This window comes from Phodopus roborovskii, unplaced genomic scaffold, assembly GCF_943737965.1.
Source record: "Phodopus roborovskii unplaced genomic scaffold, PHOROB, whole genome shotgun sequence".
In the NCBI taxonomy this organism is placed as follows: Eukaryota; Metazoa; Chordata; class Mammalia; order Rodentia; family Cricetidae; genus Phodopus; species Phodopus roborovskii.
In genome coordinates this window covers 15079915-15097559 of record NW_026126448.1, presented here as the reverse complement: position 1 = coordinate 15097559, position 17645 = coordinate 15079915, and the positions used below count along the sequence as shown (strand labels likewise).

The 17645-nt window shown below is 35.5% G+C and overlaps 1 protein-coding gene across 4 annotated transcripts in view; it reads left to right on the top strand.

Moving 5' to 3' along the window:
* Positions 1–17645, top strand: part of LOC127225367 (zinc finger MYM-type protein 4) — a 101898-nt gene that overhangs the window by 47638 nt on the left and 36615 nt on the right. For 3 of the 4 annotated variants that reach the window (XM_051188818.1, XM_051188817.1, XM_051188819.1), the window contains 11 exons: positions 6195–6369; positions 6477–6689; positions 9975–10125; positions 10576–10691; positions 11052–11327; positions 11785–11935; positions 12764–12936; positions 14048–14198; positions 15434–15574; positions 15868–15905; positions 16797–16941. In XM_051188818.1, coding sequence (XP_051044775.1) covers positions 6195–6369; positions 6477–6689; positions 9975–10125; positions 10576–10691; positions 11052–11327; positions 11785–11935; positions 12764–12936; positions 14048–14198; positions 15434–15574; positions 15868–15905; positions 16797–16941 — 1730 coding nt within the window. The remainder of the gene's footprint in view (positions 1–6194; positions 6370–6476; positions 6690–9974; positions 10126–10575; positions 10692–11051; positions 11328–11784; positions 11936–12763; positions 12937–14047; positions 14199–15433; positions 15575–15867; positions 15906–16796; positions 16942–17645) is intronic. The other variant, XM_051188820.1, reaches the window with a different exon arrangement.

The following is a 17645-nucleotide window of genomic DNA, read 5'->3' as shown; positions in this document are numbered from 1 at the left end:
TTGATGTTTTTGAGGAATACTAAGATTACCCTTCTAGATTTTATAATCGATACAGTAAATGTTTACTAGAGCAACTCAGAAAAAAAAAGAAGCTGGATGTAATGGCACCTTCAGTAGAGGAAGATGGACTCTGTGTGTTAAAGGACAGCTAGGGCTACATAGAGAGTGTGTGTCTCAAAAAATGAAAACAAAAAGAATGGAAAGAGGAATGACACTTTTTTGGTGTTTTGAAACCTCATGGCCTTTCAAACTGCAGTGTATTACACCTGCTCACTCCTTTGTCTTCTGAATTAGACCAGAGACTTAACAGAAATTTGAGTTTATGTTGGTGCAAATCTCTTTTAAATTTTTATTCTTTTAATGATTTATTTATTATTTATACCTCATTACAGATGATTGTGAGCCACCATGTGGTTTCTGGAAAATGAACTGAGGACCTCTGGGAGAGCAGTTAGTGCTTCCAAACTCAGCCATTTCTCCAGCCCCTTTTAAGTTTTTATTTTATATTCCTTCCTTCCTTCCTTCCTCCCTCCCTCCCTCCCTCCCTCCCTCCCTCCCTCCCTCCCTCCCTCCCTTCTTCTCTTCCTCCCTTCCTCCCTCCCTTCTTCCCTTCCTCCCTTCCTCCCTCCCTCTCTCCCTCTCTCCCCTGCATATATATCCTGTATACCACATGTGTGCTTGGTGCCCTCAGAAGTCAGAAGAGAATGTGTAAGTGCAGATACAGATCATTGTGAGCTGCCATGTGGATGCTGGGAATTGAACCCAGGTTCTCTGGAAGAGCAACCAAGTGCTATTAACCACTGTGCTATCTCCCCAGTCTCTGTGCACATTTATTGTTCACATCTCAGGGATAACTGAGAAGTTAAATTTGATTGTATTATTTGGTACCATTGCAGTTTTAATGTATTTTATGTATCTCAATGTAGATTTTAGTTCCTTTGGAATTTCTGATTTTTTTTTTTTAAATCTTGCCATTCCTTAAGATAACAAACCTCACAGATTTTGTTTGTTTTGTGATTTTTTTTTTTTTTAAAGATTTTTATTTATTTTGTATACAGTGTTCTGACTACATGAATTCCTGCATTCCAGAAGAGGGCACCAGATCTCATTATAGATGGTTGTGAGCCACCATGTGGTTGCTTGGAATTGAACTCAGGACCTCTGGAAAGTCTCCAGTGCTCCTAACCTCTGAGCCATCTCTCCAGTCTGTGATCTTTTTTCTTTTTTTAAAAAAGGGTATTCAGTTTGAGAAGCATGAATAGAAAAACCCAGCATTCAAAACTTTTTGAGTAATAAAACATACTCAGAAATTTTATGGTTTTAACATTCCAAGATTTTCAGATCAGGGATGCTTAATCAATAATATCTGTATGTACATTCCAAAGTCCAAAAATTACGGGAAAGTCGAAACATTTGTGGTACTATTCATTTAAGAAAATGGTGCATTCAGTTTGGAGCAGTTGTTCAGTGGTATTATAGTTGTGTGTGGTGAACGTCTCTAATGTTTGTATGTGGCTGAAAATGATCTAGAGCCAAATACCTTGTTTAGGTAGGTTAGGAAATTTCATCTAGTTTTGTTCATAGTTAAAATTTACTTAATGTTATTGGTGGTTCCTTAATGTTTCAGTGATTTGTAATATGAGGAATAAATTCAGGTAATCTGTTGTAAAACATAGTCTCCATAGCTAGTCTATTTTAAAGTTATGAGTTCAAAAGCCAGGGGTAGTGCTACACTCCTTTAATCCCAGCACTTGGGAAGCAGAAGCAGGTGGATCCCTGGGTTTGAGGCCAGCTTGGTCTAGAGAAAGCTTCAGGACAGCCAGGACTACACAATGAAATGGTTGTGGGGAAAATAAAACAAACAAACAAAAAACACCCCCACACACACCAAATTCTGAGTTTATATAAAGTATTCTTATAACAAAATGACAACCGAGGTAAATTGTATTAAGTAACTTTAGCCATTTGATCATAAAGATATACTTTAAAGCATTGTATTCTATGTAGTAAATATACTTTATTACCTGTTAGTGTTAAATAGAAATAGCATAGAGGTGTATACTTTGTTGGCCTTACTACTATTTAGTCTTTCTAGTAGATAACTAATATTATTGACTGAATTATATTGTGACCTTAAGTTCAGAGAAAAGCTATTATAATTACAGCTACATCTTATTAAACTAATTATTAAATTGACTTTCAGATACTATTACCCTCAAAATTAATTTACCCAAAGTAGAGTTTTTTATTTTTTCTGCTTTGGTTATAACATGTGGTTTTAAATATGAATACTTAGCTGTATTATGTCTAAGCTTTTATATTCTAGTATAGGCATTTTGAAATTCTATGATTGAGTTAGATTGAAAACTATAATTATTTTACCTTTTATATTTTTCCTTTCTTTTTTGCTGTTTTTTTATTATGAAATAATTTGATTGATGTAATAACAACTTACACATCCTTAATCATTTTAGGGACCAATAGTTCCTAAGGTGTCAGTGATTCTTTCATGATAACTATAGCTACTTCTTTAAAGTTTTTTCACTTATTTTTAAAATTACCATAGAAAACTCTCAGAAATGCACAGAAATGTGTCTCCTTTCCATGTATATATTTTTGTGTATGTGCAGATAGGGCAGGCCATGTATTATATGCACAGGTGTACAGGTGTCTGTGTGTGTGTGTGTGTGTGTGTACATATATGTGTGTGTTAGTATGTGTTTGTGTGTGCATGTGTACATTTACTGGTATACACATGAATATGAAGGGCAGAGGATAATTTTGAGTGTCATCCTCAGGAATAGTGTATGCTTTCTTTAAGACAGAATGTCATGGAGATGGAGAGATGGCTCAGAGGTTAAGAGCACTGGCTGCTCCTCCAGAGGGCACAAGTTCAATTCCCAGAACCTACATGGCACCTTACTCCAGGGGATCTGATACCTTCATACTAATACATATAAAATAAAGTTTAGAAAAAAAAAAAAAAAAGACAGGATGTCATTGACTAATTGACCTGGAGCTTACCAATTACTCTAAGCTAACTAACATTTGCCATATGATACTCTGTCTCCCAGATATCTTCCTGTCTGGACTATTCTGCATTGGCGTTACGTATTCTCTACCACACTTGGCTTTTTATTTGGATTCTGGGCATTGAACTTAGGTTCTTAGCTTTCAGGGTTAGCCTTTTTCCTGATGGAATTGTCTTCTCAGCCACACCATTTGGATTTCTTTAACATTTTTTTTCATGCATGTTAATTTCATCTGCATTCATCATATTTCTCTGTCCTTTAGTGGTTGTTACTGATCTATCTGAAGACAGATTTTTTTTTTTTTTCCCCTACAAGTCAGAAATAATTGAGGGTTAGTCTGGAATGGTGACTTTACCAGTAGTGAGCACTTACTACTTTTGCAGAGGACCCAGCTGTAATTCTCAGGACCCACATAACTATTTGTAATTCCAGTTCCAGGGAACCATTGCTGCCTTCTGGCCTCCTCAGGCACCAGGCACACACATGGTGCATATACATACACAGAGGCTAATGTTTCTATACGTAATATAAAAATAAAATTTAAAAGAATATGAAAAATAGTAGTTAAACTATGATGTTTGGTTTTTGCCTTATACATCAAGATTTCCAGTTTTTACTAACCATTCTGTTTACTTCCTCATTAATTCATTTTCTTTATTTTTATCCTTTTCCATTTCAATATTTTCCCCATATTTTTAAAACTTTATCCTTTTCCACGGACAGAAAAACTTTAATTTCCTATTTGACACTTGACCTTCCTTGCTCTTTCCCTGTATTAATGTACATAGTCCTGGGAGCCGTAATGACCCCTATTTTGCAAAGATCTCTGTGTTGTAGATGTATTAGTTGGTACTGGACACCACTCAGTCTCTTATTCTCTATATTTTGATCAGTTTTGGTTTATCTAATGGCCTTTGTCCATTGCAAAGAGAAGTTTCTTTGATAAAGAGTAAAAACTAAACTTAATTGTTGGTACAATGGTGACTATTTAGAATGTAGCTAGGGATTGTGCTAGTTTAGTAAAGTGGGAAGTGTAGGTTCTCACCTGAGATCCATGACTTCACTAGGCCATGGTAGTTGGCTAGGTTTCCAGTTCCAGATATGCTTTCCTCCTTGTTGAGCAGGCCTTTAGTCCAATTAGAGAGCTGCTGGCTACCACCAATGTTTGTGTGCCACTATTGTACTCTTAGGCTTATCATCCTGAATATATTTTTATATCATTTAACGTTTAGTTTTCTTTAAGAAGAGGAACCAAAAATTTTTTAAAATTGATTTAAAATCATGTATACATTACATTAAGTAGTTTGGAATATAGTTTGTCACACATTTATGATATTCATAGAATTGTTTCTGAATTTTCTTTGCTCTTTCTATTTTTTTGGTTTTTTGAGAAAGGCTTTCTCTGTAACTTTGGAGGTTGTCCTGGAACTCCCTCTGTAGATCAGACTTGCCTCTAATTCACAGAGATCCACCTGCCTCTGCTTCCCAAGTGCTGGGATTAAAGGTGGTGCCACTACCGCCCATCCTGTTTCTGAATTTTCTGTAGCTTTCTGAATATATGCCAATAGAACTGTGATTATTTCCCCTTGTTCTACCATAGGATACAATTTAATTGGTTAGTAAAGTTGAGATCAATGAAAAATGTTTCTTCTATACCTTGATATATGTTGGAGTGGTAAAAATCCTAATCATTAGAAATTCATTCTTATCTTCATTACGAATGCTTATATACTAAATTTTTTAGATGTGTACATCTAGATTTTATGTAACCATGCTTAACTCTGTATCACATAGGGCTGGGTAAATAGCTTATTTGTATAACTGATTGCTTGACCTGAGTTCAAATCTCCAACACTGAGAAGACAGAGACTAGATCTCTTTAGTTCAGTGAGCTACCAGGCTAACTGAATATGTGAGTTCCAGGTTCAGTGAAAGATTCTGTCTTAGAGGTTGGCAAGATGGCTCAGTGAGTGAAGGTATTGGCTCTAAAGACTGAGGACCTGAATTCATTAGCTGGAACCTATAAATTGACCTCTGAGTTCAACATTTTACTGCACACTCATGAGTATACAGCTACAAAAAATTAAGAAGAAAAAAAGGCAAATGGCATAATAATACACACACACACACACACACACACAATCCCACACATAATGGTTTGAAAGAATTTCATATGTAATTATTTTTATTGAATACTTTGGAAATACACATGATTTTCAAGAAGAAAATTAAAATCTTCAGGCTCATCTACAGTGAATACCCCCCTCCTCTATTCATCCAGTCTGGTTCTCAGAGCCAGACTCTTTGTGTGTGATCTTCCTGCCTCAGCCTTCTGAGTTAGCATTATGCATGGCTCCATTCAATGTATTTTTTAATTTAAAAAGCATTGTTATGGCAGTTGTATGTAGTAAGTGGTAAGTTAGTTACCTATGTTAGAAAGCACTCAAAGACCTGTAAATTTATTGAGGAGAACTCAAACATCACAGTTTAAATTCTAGGGCTGAGGAATGTTGTCTGGATCCCCAGCCAAGGAAAAGCCATTTGGGCAGCAAGGTTTTCTAACCCTAGTGCTGCAGGAAGGAGTGGAGTGGAGGTGGAGAGAGGCTGTTCTATCTGTACAGCTCACTGGTCAGACAGTGAGTTCCAAGTTGAGAAAGTAAGAGGAGAGGGACCGAAGAAGACACCAAACATTGACATAAGGTCCTGCTCCCCGTGTGCACATGTATCTGCCTGCACACATACATACAAACTGCACATATATACCACACATTTACAGATATAACTATACAGATTTAAATATAATGCACCTGGGGGCTAGATAGATAACTCAGTGATTAAGCACAGTGACTATTCTTTCAGAGAACCCAACGTTGATTCCCAGCACCTACATGGTGGCTTACAGCCATCTGTAATTTCAGTTTCAGGGATTTAATTCCCATTTCTGGTTCCTGAACACAGCAGAACCCCAAGTGATGCACAGGAATACATGTAGGCAAAACCACATACATACAACATTAAAATAAAAATAGTTTAATTAAAAAAAAAAAGGTTCAGTGTCCTTTCCCTTTCTTATAAGCCTGTTTTTGTTTGGTTGCTTTAACAAACAAAAGGGAGTAAATGTAATATCCTGTGACTTAAATTTTATCTTTGTTATCATTTTAGAGATATTTTAAATCCAAAGGATGTGATCAGTGCGCAGTTTGAAAATAGCACCACCAGTAAGGATTTTTGCAGTCAGTCATGCTTGTCAACATATGAACTGAAAAAAAAACCCATTGTTACCATAAATACAAATAGCATTTCAACCAAATGCAGCATGTGTCAGAAGAACGCTGTTGTAAGTTACCTTTGTACTCTGCTTGGGGGAATAAGTGTATTGCTTGTCTAAAGAACAATGTTTTATTTTCTGTGTTTGTTGTTTTGGTGTTATTTTATAATTTTTAGATTCGACATGAAGTTAATTACCAGAATGTGGTCCACAAACTTTGCAGTGATGCCTGCTTCTCTAAATTTCGCTCTGCTAACAACCTCACTATGAACTGTTGTGAGAACTGTGGTGGTTACTGTTACAGTGGATCTGGACAGTACCATGTGCTTCAGATCGAGGGACAGTCTAAGAAGTTTTGTAGTTCAATGTGTGTCACCTCATACAAGCAGGTATTTGATCATACTGAATTTTAACATCTTTTTTCATTTCAGGGGAGTTTACCTTTGGCTAGAAATTATTTTTGAAACATTTGTTTAAAATAATAAGTATTTGGTTAAGATTTTACATGTAAGTAGTTTTTGCCAAGTGAATATATTTTAAATTTTCTGAAATAGAGTTCTGTAGTCCCAATTTCTGTAAATGCATTAAGAAATTTATTTTTCAGCTGATCAGTCATGGATCATGCCTTTAGTCCAAGCACTCAAAAGGCAGAGACAGACAGATCTGTGAGTTTGAGGCTAGCCTCATCTACCTGGCAAGTTTCAGGACACAGCCCTTTACCCAAAGAAACCCTGTCTGAACAAATGAAAAGAATGAATATGAATAGGGTATGACTTTGTTTTGTTGACAGGGTCTTATTATGCCGCCATGTTTCTTTGGAGTTTATTATATGGTCCAGTCCATATTACTTGTAGCCCTCTTATCTCAGCCTATCAAGTGCAGGAGTTATCTGCATTTACTATGCCTGGCTAGGATGTGGCTTTTATTTCAGATGTGATTTGTATTTTTGAATAGTAATTTTTAATAACTCAAACATAAAGCAGAAATATGACTCCTAAGGATAACCAGTCTTAACCTTTTAGTGTATTGCCTTCTGATCTATAAATATATTTTGCTTTATATATAAATACTTATTCTTTTACAGAAAGGTCCAGATTGCACATGTTTGTGTGTGTAATCACAATATATATTTTCTTGCAAATGGGGAACCATATAATTACAGTTGTAAACCAGAAAATAAAAGTCTTAGTAAAGTGAAGAGGTTTTTAGAAGTTGGTGGGTTTTTTTGGGGGGGGGGGCATTTCAAGACAGCGTTTCTCTGTGTAGCCCTGTCTGTCCTCGAACTCACTCTGTAGACTAGGCTGACCTCAAACTCAGAGATCCACCTGCTTCTGCCTCCTGAGTGCTGAAAGAATTTTCTTCATGAAATAAAATAAATGAGGGTTATTTATTTGTGAGTTAGCAATTTGCAGAGAATAAACTGGATACATTCTATGATATGGATCTTTTATGCTGTTTTGAGTTTTGTTTCATATTTTACCAGTAAATTTTGGTCAAATATTAGTTTTATAGCCATTGTTGTAATGGTATTTTACAGTGGCTTCCTGTTTTTGTTTTGTTTGTTTGTTTTTTGAGACAGGGTTTTTCTGTAGCTTTGGAGCCTGTCCTGAAATTCACTCTGTAGACCAGGTTGGCCTCATTCACAGAGATCTGCATGTCTTTGCCTCCCGAGTGCTGGGATTAAAGGTGTGCACTGCCACTGCCCAACCTGTGGCTTCAGTTGTATGCAGTTCACCAACATTAGTGCATAGTGCAGTTAGGTTTTTGGGGGGAAGTATATTTTTGCTTTGTTTTGGAATTACGCTTTAACTATGTACCACTGGGTGGCCTGCTACTCACTGTATAAATTCAACTTTGAATTATTTTTAAAATTGTAGGCAATTTCACTTTAAATCTAATGTATAATTGTTGAAGGGGTTCAGCTTTATTATATAATACATATTTGTGTTTTTCTCACAAATGAAGAAATTTAATATTTTCAGAACTAGAGTGTGTTCGGGATTATGTAAAGTAGGAGCAAAAACACTAATATAGATCCTGCCCTGTTGTAGATCTATTTCTTTTCCTGATTCTGTATCAGGCACTAAAGGGAGAATTAGAATAAAATGTCTTACTTTTAGAATGAATGTAAATTTTAATTTTGGAAGTACCTACTTCTTAGCTGTTGAAACATGCCAGGTTAGGGAGAATTTAATATTCCTCACCACCTATTCTTCCAAAAATTCAGGCCAGGAGTGGTGGTACACTCCTTTAGTCCTCAGTATTTGGGAGTTATGGGAAGACAGATCTGAATTTGAGTCCAATTTAGTTTACATAATGAGTTTGAAGCCATTTAGAGCTACATAGTCTTCAAAGCAAAAACACCGACACCTTTCTCTTAACAACAAAAACACCTAATGGAAGAATTTTAATATGATAGTTAAGACCAAAACAGTATGTTCATGGACAGTTTTATACCCAGAAAACATAGGCTTAGGAAACAGGGATTCTAGGTTGTTGTGGGTTTGTTTGTTTTTGCTTTTTACCTGTTAATGGCTATGAAGAGTAGAGTGTGTTCAGGACCGTGTAAAGTAGGAGCAAAAACACGAATACAGAGCCTGGCGCGTTGTAGATGGTTATTGCTGCCATTTTTCTTCTTAATTTATTCAAACAAACATTGAATTCAATAACTCTTTTGTGGAAGACATGTTTCTGATATATTAATAAGTGAGTAGAAAAAGATGGTGTGATGGAAGTATTAGGAGGTACTGTATACAACAAAGAAAAAAGCACAGTTGGTAGGAGCAGGTGTGTCAGCAAAAGTTGTACAAAGATGAATTTTCATCCAAGTCTTTTAATTGTTTTGGTTTGCAGTTTTGGTCTGGGAATTAGATATTCCCAATCTGGTATATGTTACTGTACATCCATTTTAGTATCAAGTTTTCAATTTACCATAGGAGGGGAAAGAGATGTTAAAAGTCTTAGTTATTGCTTGAACAGTGTTCTCTTTAAGTTTGTGATGGGGTAATAGTATTGACTATTATTTTCTGTTGAGTACTCTGTCACCCTGATTACCAGATCTGCTTCCATCTTGCAGCTTACAGTATGCGTTGTTATTTGATGGAGAGGATTGATATTGAGTCTTTTAAAAAAAGTTTGATTTGCTTACGTGGAAACTTCATTAAATAGTACCTTTTGTAGGAAGTCTTTTACACTTTTCAGTTGATATAAAAGAGGCATTGTATTAATGCATAAAACACCTTTTTAAAAATAATGCTAATCATCAATTATCAGACCTTAAATTAATTGCTAGGTTATGACTAACACTTTTCTAATGAAATACAGTAGAGATATGAAAGTATAACATATGTTTCCATGATGTGTGTTGCTCTGTGAAACACTTTTTACTTTTGTATGCATACATATGTAGTAAACAAACTCAGAATTTTAGAATAACATACAGGTTCCCTTTGTGGAACTTATTACTGAGGATTGTAATGATGATCGTTTGAGCACTACTGATTTAAAAGACTTCATAAGTAAGGGGGGAAAATGCACCATGCAGGGCCCCGGGATTGATTCCTAGCACCACACATATAAAGTAATACTATTTCAACAGAGTTAAGTTTAAACATTTCAAAGAATTATGCTTTATGAATTTAGTAAAAATGAATGTTGTTTTATTCTGTTAATAGAAATCAGCCAAAATAACACCATGTGCGCTTTGCAAATCATTGAGATCCTCAGCAGAAATGATTGAGAATACCAATAGCTTGGGGAAGACAGAACTTTTCTGTTCTGTTAATTGCTTATCTGCTTACAGAGTTAAAATGGTTACTTCCGCAGGTAATACTGCTTTCATAAACTATAAAATGTAATAGTTGGAAAATTAGTTACTACTTTTTTGCTGGCCCAAATTTTTGTCTAAATTTAGTTGATTTTTTTTAGGGCAAGTATTTCACATTTTTATTGTAAAATATTACCTGTTACCTTACTTATTTGCTTACCCATTTATCCAACCCCCTTACTGAATGGATTACAGATACCCTCTTTATTGTATCTTCTTTATCCACATCCAATATATTTCAAGATCCATTTATTTTGTAATTCCAGGTAGATTATGACTATTTAAAATTTAAAACTTTTTAAATGTTCAGTTAGTTTTTGAAAGATGTGGCATGATTGAGGTTAGCTTCAGTTCCTATAGCTTAACCTGAAAATTGAATTTTTGTCTATGATACTTAATTCCTCATAGGTTCATGTGTGACTCATTAGCTTTTACTTTCATTTGCTAAGGTGTACAAGTTCAGTGTAACAGTTGTAAAACCTCAGCAATCCCTCAGTATCATCTAGCCATGTCAGATGGAAGTATACGCAACTTCTGCAGCTACAGTTGTGTGGTAGCTTTCCAGGTAGGACTTCGGGAATCTTCCTCTTCTTCAGTCAGTGCATCATCTATTGTAGTAATACAAGCATACTGTACCAGGATTGTCTGTTTCTATTACAGCTTTTCAGCTTAGATTATTAGTTCAGCCTGTAAAGTCACATCACTGTCCTCCATAAAATTAAATGACTCTATTGGGAGAGTAGTAGTTTTGAGGATTATTGACTGTTTTTCCATGTGAGAGTTGTCTTTTCACTTTTAAGGTGTTCAAAGCCAAGGAACCTAGCCTGTTGCATTACTAGAAACTTGCGTGGCATACATAGGGCATACTTCTTACTTTTTGAGCAAGTGGTTAAATAGACGTATTCTTATTGTTTTACTTTTTCAGAATTTGTTCAACAAACCAACTGGAATGAATTCTTCAGTAGTGCCCTTGTCTCAGGGCCAAGTAATTGTGAGCATCCCCACAGGTTCAGCAGTGTCTGCAGGTGGAGGGAATACCCCTGCTGTATCTCCCACCTCCATCAGCAGCTCTGCTGCAGCTGGTCTCCAGCGGCTGGCTGCCCAGTCCCAGCATGTTGGGTTTGCACGAAGTGTGGTGAAGCTTAGGTGTCAACACTGTAATCGTCTTTTTGCCACAAAACCAGAGCTTCTTGACTACAAGGTAGGTGTGGACTCATAGCTGCTATGGATGCCTATGCACACAGGAGGCTAAGGTGGGAGGATTGTGAGTTTAAAATCAACTGTGGCTACTCACTGACAACCTCTTTTTACAAAATACAAAGGAAATAAAACAGCAAAGTACACATAATAAAGAGTTTGAGTATAAATGGTTCTGTCTGTAAATGTATTTTTAATTTCCTGTCTCAAAATTGCACTTTTTGGTTTTGTTTTCATTCTTTGAGATCAACTTACTGTGTAGCTCTGGCTGGCCTGAGCTCAGTATGTAGACAGGCTGGCTATAAACTTAGAGAGATCTAACAGTCTGTGCCTACTAATTGCTGGGATTACAGACATGTGCCACATGACCAACTACATATCCTTCATTTTTTAAGTAAAATGGATGAAAATTTCCATAACATAAACCAAATGTCTAATTACTAATCTATGTTTCTTTACAGGGTAAAATGTTTCAGTTCTGTGGCAAGAATTGTTCTGATGAATATAAGAAAATCAATAATGTAATGGCAATGTGTGAATATTGTAAAATTGAGAAAATTATAAAGGAGACTGTGCGGTTCTCAGGTGCTGACAAGTCATTTTGTAGTGAAGGTAAAAAGAAAAAGAGTAACCTTTTGAGCATGGTGGTGGTTTCTAAAGTAGTTGTTTGTCAATTTATTTTATTCTTTGTACTTACAACGTCTTGATTTATTGACAGATAATTTACTGTTTAATATCTATATTTTATGTAGATGTTGAAGTGACAGAGCCTCATGGTGACATGGAATATATTTGACCTCATTATCTTGATGGAGAACTCAAAGTCATTTAGGACTTGTACTCATTTTAAGTTGGAAGTTTTTCTTTTTTGTTTATTTAGTTGGTTTTTTTTTTTTTTTTTTTTTTTTAAGACAGGGTTTCTCTGTGTAGCTTTGGCTGTCCTGGAACTTTCTTTGTAGACCAGGCTGACCTCAGATTCAGAGGTCCGCATGCCTCTGCCTCCCCAGTGCTGGGATTAAAGGCCTGAGCTATTGCCACCTGGTGGAAGTCTGTAATGACATCCTAAGTTTGTGTTTTTGAATATAAATGGTCTGAATAGTAATGTCAAAATTATATTGAATTATTTTCCTTATTTAGATGATATGTATGTGGAAGAATGTTTTGATTGACTCTGAAATAACTTGATGTATAATATAAAATAATTAAATTTCACATTACAACTTACTTAACCTAGTATATTTTCACATTTTAAATAAGACAAAAACTTTATGAAATGAAACTTACTATATGTGACGTATATTTCAGTCAGCATACACACAGCTGGTTTTGATTCTATAATTGATTTCTGCACCTAGGTGTGAAAACAGTGTTATTCTAACCTTAGAATGTAAGTAATTATTATTCGTCCCATTGTTAATTTTATCTTTCCTGTTTTCTTAGGTTGCAAATTGCTTTATAAACATGACTTGGGGAAACGCTGGGGAAGTCACTGTAAAATGTGCAGTTATTGTTTACAAACATCTCCTAAATTGATACAGAATAATTTGGGTGGAAAAGTGGAAGACTTCTGTTGTGAAGAATGCATGTCTAAGTATACAGTTTTGTTTTATCAGGTAAAAAAAAAAAATATCACTCACATGCCTGGGATTTGGGGATAGTTATCATTAACTTTTCTTAATTTCATGTATAAAGAATAATAACGGTCATTAAAATTTATTTAACATTAAGTATTTTGTTTCTTTGCAATTAGTACAACATGTGGGGGGCTTCAATCATGTGGGGGGCTTCAGTCATGTGGGGGGCTTCAATCTTACTCTTTTTTTTTTTTTTTAAACTTTCTGTAGCAGGTTCACCTGACTTGTGGCACTAAAGTAATTTTTAATTTTACTCATTTATCTTTTAAATAAATTTGTCTTCTGAATTGTAGAGAAACAAAGCTTTATTTAAAATGATTTTTTAAAAAAATCCTTGTTTTTATTAATTTTTATTTGTCTTACATTTATTTTGTGTACCTGAATGTGTATGTGTGAAAGGAGGTCAAATGAGAACTTATGGGAGTTCATTTTCTTTCTACCATGTGGATCTTGGAGATTGAACTCAGGTTATCAGATGTGGCAGTAAGTGACTACCTACTGAGCCAACTTGTAGAACTAAAACTTTGTTTTCAAACTGTTACTTATTGGGTGGTCTCTAATAATAACGAGTTGGTTTTTTAAAAAACTGATTTTTTAAAAAAATGATGTCATTGATGTAATGGTTCAGTGGATAAAGTAATTGCTGTATGAGTGTGAAGACTGGGGTTTGGATCCCCAGCACTGATACAAAAGCCCAAATGTAATTCCAGTGCTTGCATGCAGAGCACCCCAAGGCAAGACAGATAGCTAGAGTGCTGCAGTCAGTGGGCTCTGAGTTCTATTGAAAGACACTAACTACTTCAGTGAGTAAGATGGAGAGTGATTTAGGAAAGAGCCTCCTGCCTATGTCAATGTTGGGCTTCTACGTTTGCCTACATACGTGTTACAATGTGCAAGCACATTCACTAAACTCTAACTTTCTCTCTCTCTCTCTCTCTCTCTCTCTCTCTCTCTCTGTCTGTCTGTCTGTCTGTCTTGGCTGGGAATTGAAACTGGGCCCTCTGGAAGAGCAGCTAAGGGCTGCTAACAGCTGAAACCTCTTTCCAGCCTCTGATAATTGTTTTTCTTTGCTCTCTTCAATTTGTTCCAGATGGCCAAATGTGATGGTTGCAAGAGACAGGGTAAACTCAGTGAGTCATTGAAATGGCGAGGTGAAATAAAACACTTTTGTAACCTGCTTTGTATCTTGATGTTCTGTCATCAGCAAACTGTATGTGACCCACCTTTACAAAACAACTCAGGTAAAATGTAATGAGGAGTAAAATAAATTTTTATCAGTGCAACAGTGTACAGATTAGAATGTATAAATTGTCAGTAATTTTATGAAATACAAATCTTACTGTGTTCAAATACCATTAACAAGCTGGTCACGGTGCCCTTTAATCCTAGTACTCAGGAGGCAGATACATTTAGATCTCTGTGAGTTAAGGGCCAGCCTATTCTGCAAAGCAAATTCCACAACAGCCAAGGCTACATAGAGAGGCCCTGTCTCAAAACAACAATGGCAACATGAACAACAATAACAAAATTGAACAAATACCTTTAACATTGAAATTAAATCATTTTATAGAATACCTAAAAGTCAGGGAAATGGATTTTTGTTGTAGCTTTCTCTCAGAATACTGACTAACCATACTCTTGTTTTCTGGAAAAGTATGGTATTTACTATTTTTAAATTCTGTATACACCTTGGCTTCCATAATGATTTCAGATTGCTTGTAGTTAAGGAAATGAAGACTAAATCACATGGCCTTTGTTTACCATAAATAGTCAGGCTCAGTGGTACATATCTCTAGCCTTAATAAGGCAGGTGATAAAGAATTCAAAGATAGCATGAGCCACATAGTGAGTTTGAGGTTTGGGTTACATACTGAGATCTGTGTTGGTCAACAACCAGCACATTTATGACATAATTTTAGAAGCTTTATGGTTAAGAGTCCAAGTATAGTACCCTTGTGAGGAGAAGCAGGGCCTACTCTAGAAGTTTCTTACAAAGTCTTTTACATATGAAGGTAAGATTTAAAAACATCTCTGTCTTAAGTTCTCATTAAATCTACTTTGTAATTGTCATTATTTGGAATAATGACTTTGGGCATTTTTGTGGTTTTAAGTGTGACTGATGCATTTTTATAAAAGGTAAAGTCCATGAGAGACTTTTAAGTTTCTCTAATCCAAAACTATCTAACAAGCTAGGCAGTGGTTGTACATGCCTTTAATCTCAGCACTTGGGAGGCAGAGGCAGGCTATATCTCTGTAAGAGGCCAGCCTGGTCTACGAGCAAGTTCCAGGACAGGCTCCAAAGCAATACAGAGAAACCCTATCTCAAAAAAAACCAAAAAACCAAACCAAACCAAACAAAACAAAATTCCTATGCTTCATAGCAGTTTAATCACTCCCAGAAGTCTTGATCTCCTCTGAACTGTTGATTTCTATAAAATATAAATTATATGAGCTCTCTTCTTTCTTTATTAATCAGCAAATATTTCCATGGTTCAAGCTGCATCTGCAGGACCCCCATCACTCAGAAAAGATTCAACTCCAGTTATTGCTAATGTGGTGTCTTTGGCAAGTGCTCCTGCTGCTCAGCCCACAGCAAATGCCAACAGTGTCTTACAAGGTATAGCTTGGTTTGAACTGGCTTTTTTTTTTTTTTTTTTTTTTTGGTACTATTTTAAATACTATGTATAACTCATGGCAGGTTGCTGCACCACTAGGGTGTGAAGTAGTATTTTCTCAGGTTCCACATCTTTTTCTTCTTTTGTACTACTACGAGTGTAACATCAAGCTACTGCTTGCTTTTGATGAATTGAGTATAAAGTTATACATGATCATGTTATACTGATAACTGCTTTTAATACTAATGTTAAAATAATTTTAAAAATCCTAAATTTATATTTATTCTCTATTAAGGTGCAGTTCCTACAGTAACAGCGAAAATCATTGGGGATGTAAGTTATTTCATTGATACTATTGTATTTTACATGTATGTGCATTACATATATGTTTGAGCTAATTTATTGAAGAAAAGAATTGTTGATGAATAGAATTTCTGTTATCTAATCAGGTCTTTTATATACCTTTATTTTTTTCTTTTTTGAATGATTGGTAGATACATTTATGTAAGTAATTACTGAAGGTTTTTAAAATACAATAATTTAAAAATTATGCATAGTTAAAGTAAATGCACAGAGAGGATGGTCATTCAGTGTTACAGATTGTTTTAATGATTGTTAGCATCCCTGCCTTAGTTCTCTTCACTCCCATTTCTTGCTGATCATAATTGAATATAACTTACCTTTTTTTCCAATCAATGTTGTTTACATTGTTTTTTAAGAAAATAATCAAAACTCATGACTGGAACAATGGTATTTCTTGAAAATGTTCCTAGCCTCTGGGCTAATTTTCATGTTTGAGTTACTTCTTAATTGTTTTTGGTGGCAAACTATATGCCTGAATTATAGTTACAGAATGATCACAAGTGATTCAGTCTTGGTTACCTCCTGTAAGACTATGTCTTTAACTCAGTCAGGAAGTAATAGCTCTCATCTAAAGCTCCTCATTGTACCAGTTATCAGTGGTTTACTATAAGCTCATCAGTTTTTCTTGATAAGTAAATAGAGTAAATACATTGAGTCAGTTGTAGGTTGTTAAACTATCCCTTGATTACTATCACTATTTCAGGCATAAAATGTATCTGGTTTATTTAGTAGCATATTTACATGTTGATTCTTCTATGTAATTCCAGTGGTAAAAAAGTCTTTTAAAGTGAAAATTCTCTTAATTACTCAAAATATTTTGAAATTATTTGGTTTCTGATTTTTTTTTTTTTTTTTAACTAGGCAAGTACTCAAACAGATACCCTGAAACTTCCACCTTCTCAGCCCCCAAGACTTTTGAAGAACAAAGCTTTATTGTGCAAACCCATCACACAGACGAAAGCCACTTCATGTAAACCACATACTCAAAACAAAGAATGCCAGACAGGTATGTTCCTTGGGAAGTGTTTTTATTTTTCTTTTAAGGGAAGAAAGCATTGGTTTACTCTGAGTACACACTGTTTCCTAGATAAGTTGCTTCTTTGCATTGCCTAGTGTAGTTTTCATGATGTGCCTGTGAGTAAGGTATTTCTCACAGCCAGGCTGGTCTACAGAGTGAGCTTCAGGACAACCAAGGCTACATAGTGAAAACCTATCTCAAAATACAAAGAAACAAAAGTCAGTTGCACTAAGAGTGGTTGATGCATGCCTTGAGTCTTAGCTCTCATGAGGAAAAGGCAGACAGAGCTCAGAGTTTGAGACCAACCTGGTCTACATGATGAGTTCTTGGCCAGCCAGGGTTATCTACAGAGAAACCTATTCTGAAAAGGCCAGTTGCCTTGGGAAAGGTTCAAAACTTTCTTAGGAACTGTCTACCTCTATACAAAATCTTTGCATTGCTTCTCTGGATTCTATACAGGGCCATGTGGTGTTCTTACTCATCCTCTCCTGACACAGACATTCTGCTATGCAAGCAATCTGGTGCGAGTGATTAGAATCCCTGTGCTGTTGACTTGTCAGTGTTTGGGTAAATCTTGTGAATGAAAGATGATTGGAGAATAGTCCTGTTCTCTTGGTTACACACCAGGAATTTAGTCTCTAATAAGAAATAATTAGAGACCTACCCTCTCCTAGTGAGTTTTTGTTATTTTT